General features: G+C 40.3%; 1 protein-coding gene across 1 annotated transcript; it reads right to left on the bottom strand.

Moving 5' to 3' along the window:
- Positions 1–248: 248 nt before the first annotated feature.
- On the bottom strand, positions 249–1,802 carry nppc (natriuretic peptide C). The gene is made up of 2 exons (XM_053322518.1): positions 1,710–1,802; positions 249–521 (listed from the first exon to the last, which is right to left on the bottom strand). The coding sequence occupies exons 1-2, from the start codon at positions 1,800–1,802 to the stop codon at positions 249–251; spliced, it is 366 nt and encodes a 121-aa protein (XP_053178493.1).
- Between the last annotated feature and the right edge of the window lie 819 nt (positions 1,803–2,621).

A 2,621-nucleotide genomic window follows, 5' to 3' on the forward strand; every position in this document is an offset into this window, starting at 1 on the left:
TATCTAATTTTGAGGCCGTTTTCTTTCTTTTTCCTCTTTCTTTCCTCATGATATCTATTTGCTCTCTTGATTGTTTTTCTCCTTCTTATATTGGGCCCTGTTTCCTAATATTTCCGCAATGCTTTCATCTCTGCACATTGTTTCCTTATTTTGTTCCTCTCGGTTTATGCCGTCATGTCAAGTTACAGTGAATCTGATGGTGACTCTAATATGAAACAAACACTCACCATCACAGCGCTGTTCCAATCCTAGCAACCCATGCCACTGATGGTTCCTATCCTGTCCATCTTGTGTCCGAAGCAGCCACTCCGTGTCGTGGACCCCCCTTTCTTGGTTCCCGATTTGTGTCTCCTGGATCCGGGCTGGTCGTTAAGGAGCCGAGCCCACATCCCTCTGGCCCGGGTGTCCATGCGTAAATCTCGCAGTAACCGTATCCGAGAGCGCACAGCGTCTAGCCGCCTCTCCCTCTCCTCCGACTCCAGAAACTCTGCCAGCTCCTCCCCCAGCAAACTTCTAAGAGACTAAAACAGAGATTTAAAAAATAAATGAATGATGTCTTCCTTCGACAAGGCATTGTTTCAAAGAGACATGCTTTTAATATGAATGGAATGCACGTTTGGTGTCTGAGCAGAACAGCCGTTTGCACTTGATTTTGAATTTGGGGAAACCTCAACTTGTTGCATAATTACGCACTTTCAAAGTGAATTGACTGAGAGGGAAAAGTTTTGTTTTTTGTTTTTTTCTTTAAAAATTTCACGCACGAATCTAACAGAACTAACATGACTGAGATCGTGGTTGTCTAACCAAAAACTGCCAAATAGATTCACAGATGCCTTAGTCACTAAATTAAAATCTTAAATGAAATCCTTTACATAGTTACTTTCACGTGGCGTTTCTGTATTTACGTGTTAACTATGTGACAGGTCAGCTATAACACTTCAGACATCGCTGTCGCCTTAAGTGGAAAGTCATGTCAGGCAGGTGCTTTTAGCCCGTTCCTCTGGTCTGGATGAAGATTGTGCCATCAACTTGCAGTCATTCTAATTATAAGTATCTAGTATGCTTATAACAAAACTCTTATTTCGAATGATTATTTCTATAATTTGATTAATTCTAAAGGCTAATTCTATGCGTAATGGAGATTTTACGCACATACAGTTTAGTTTGTTGCTGTTCAGTTCTTTCAAAAAAAAACCCAAAAAAAACAATCGGAGGATCGATGTTAATACCAGGTTGAACGTGAATATCATCATCATGAAAATTCGTTTCTTATATTGCTTAAACCTTTTTTTGATTTAGTGGTTCCCGCTTAAAGGCTTTGGTTTCTTTTTTCCCGTTGGAGCGCTTTTCAAATGACTTCAATGCGCGTAAAATGTAAAACTGAGAAATGATGCTGGGGAGCAAATTACGGTCATTTAGATCACAGGAGGTTGGACGTTATTGGGTATAAAATATGCTGTCTCTTTAATAAAAAGAAAAAAAACCCATTTGCTAGGATATTTTAGATTCAGAGGGTGGAAAAAAAGCTTTCACAGAATTGCTAAGCATGACTGAAATTATGAAATATGATGCGTAAAACAACAGACTTGAGCGGCTGGACCACAGAACAGCTGTTCACTCATGAACCCAGCAGTCAGTTCTCACAGTTAACAGTGCGAATCAAACAGTTTGAGTTCTCAGTAACAAGGATATTAATGACTTCGTCTTACCTTCTGCTGTGCCTGAGATAAAGGTTTTGCCCCCATCCTCACTGAAAGCAGGGTGACCATAAGTCCACAAGCTACCAAGTACGACAAGTTCATTTTGACAAGTCTTGTATTTTTTAAGGGATTCCCCTGCGCTGAAGTTCAGAAAGAGGAACGGCGGTAGCAGACAATCAGCTGTTAAACATAAAAGGCTTCAAGTCCGTCCTTTACTCCAAGGCTCCTCAAGTGCTCTTCTAACTCTGTATTAGTCCTCACCGCTTTATAGCCAGCCCATGGTGATGTCATGACAACCTAATGGTCCTCCTTCCTCGCCAACTCCCTGTTTTCTCTACCTGCCTCTGAAGACGTCATGCCAGGGATTAATTAAATGATACAAGCTCCGGTCATCGGGGGTTTGGAGGAAATGAGATAGGCTATGAGCTATCAAAATGGTTAGTTTTTTAACTTCAGACCTCTGGCTGAGATGCAGCAGCTGAAACTGAAGGTGGTTTCAAAGGTTGCGCCTTAAGAGCTGAAGAGCGACTTTGGCAGAGAAATTACCTCTAAAATGCCAGCCAGCCGCCTGCCCTGCTAAAGATCTTAGCAAGTCAAATATTTTACTGTGCAAATGTCAATGACAAATCTTTAAAAAAAAAGAAAGATCATAGACAAATTCTGCCAACTGAATTAAAGAATTTGAATTACCTTTAGTGCATTTAATGGGCTGCTTTGGATCAAGGGTCATTTTCTTAATCTAAACATCATATTACACATAGAGATATATTTGCCCAAGCAGAGTATCATCAATATTTGTAAGAAAAGTTAGACTCCGAATTATTTTGAATTAATGGATGATTTAGGCATTTGTGCTCAAAGGCGTTATTGGAAAATGAATTTAAGGCATAGTGGTGACATCTTCCACCAAAAGAAAAGTGG

This window comes from Scomber japonicus, chromosome 7 (genome assembly GCF_027409825.1).
Source record: "Scomber japonicus isolate fScoJap1 chromosome 7, fScoJap1.pri, whole genome shotgun sequence".
In the NCBI taxonomy this organism is placed as follows: domain Eukaryota; kingdom Metazoa; phylum Chordata; class Actinopteri; order Scombriformes; family Scombridae; genus Scomber; species Scomber japonicus.

Excerpts from the sequence above, each read along its gene's own strand:
- nppc (XM_053322518.1), bottom strand. The coding sequence starts at position 1,802 with ATGAACTTGTCGTACTTGGTAGCTTGTGGACTTATGGTCACCCTGCTT. Across the intron at positions 522-1,709 it reads TATCTCAGGCACAGCAGAAG|TCTCTTAGAAGTTTGCTGGG; the intron begins GTAAGACGAAGT and ends TCTCTGTTTTAG.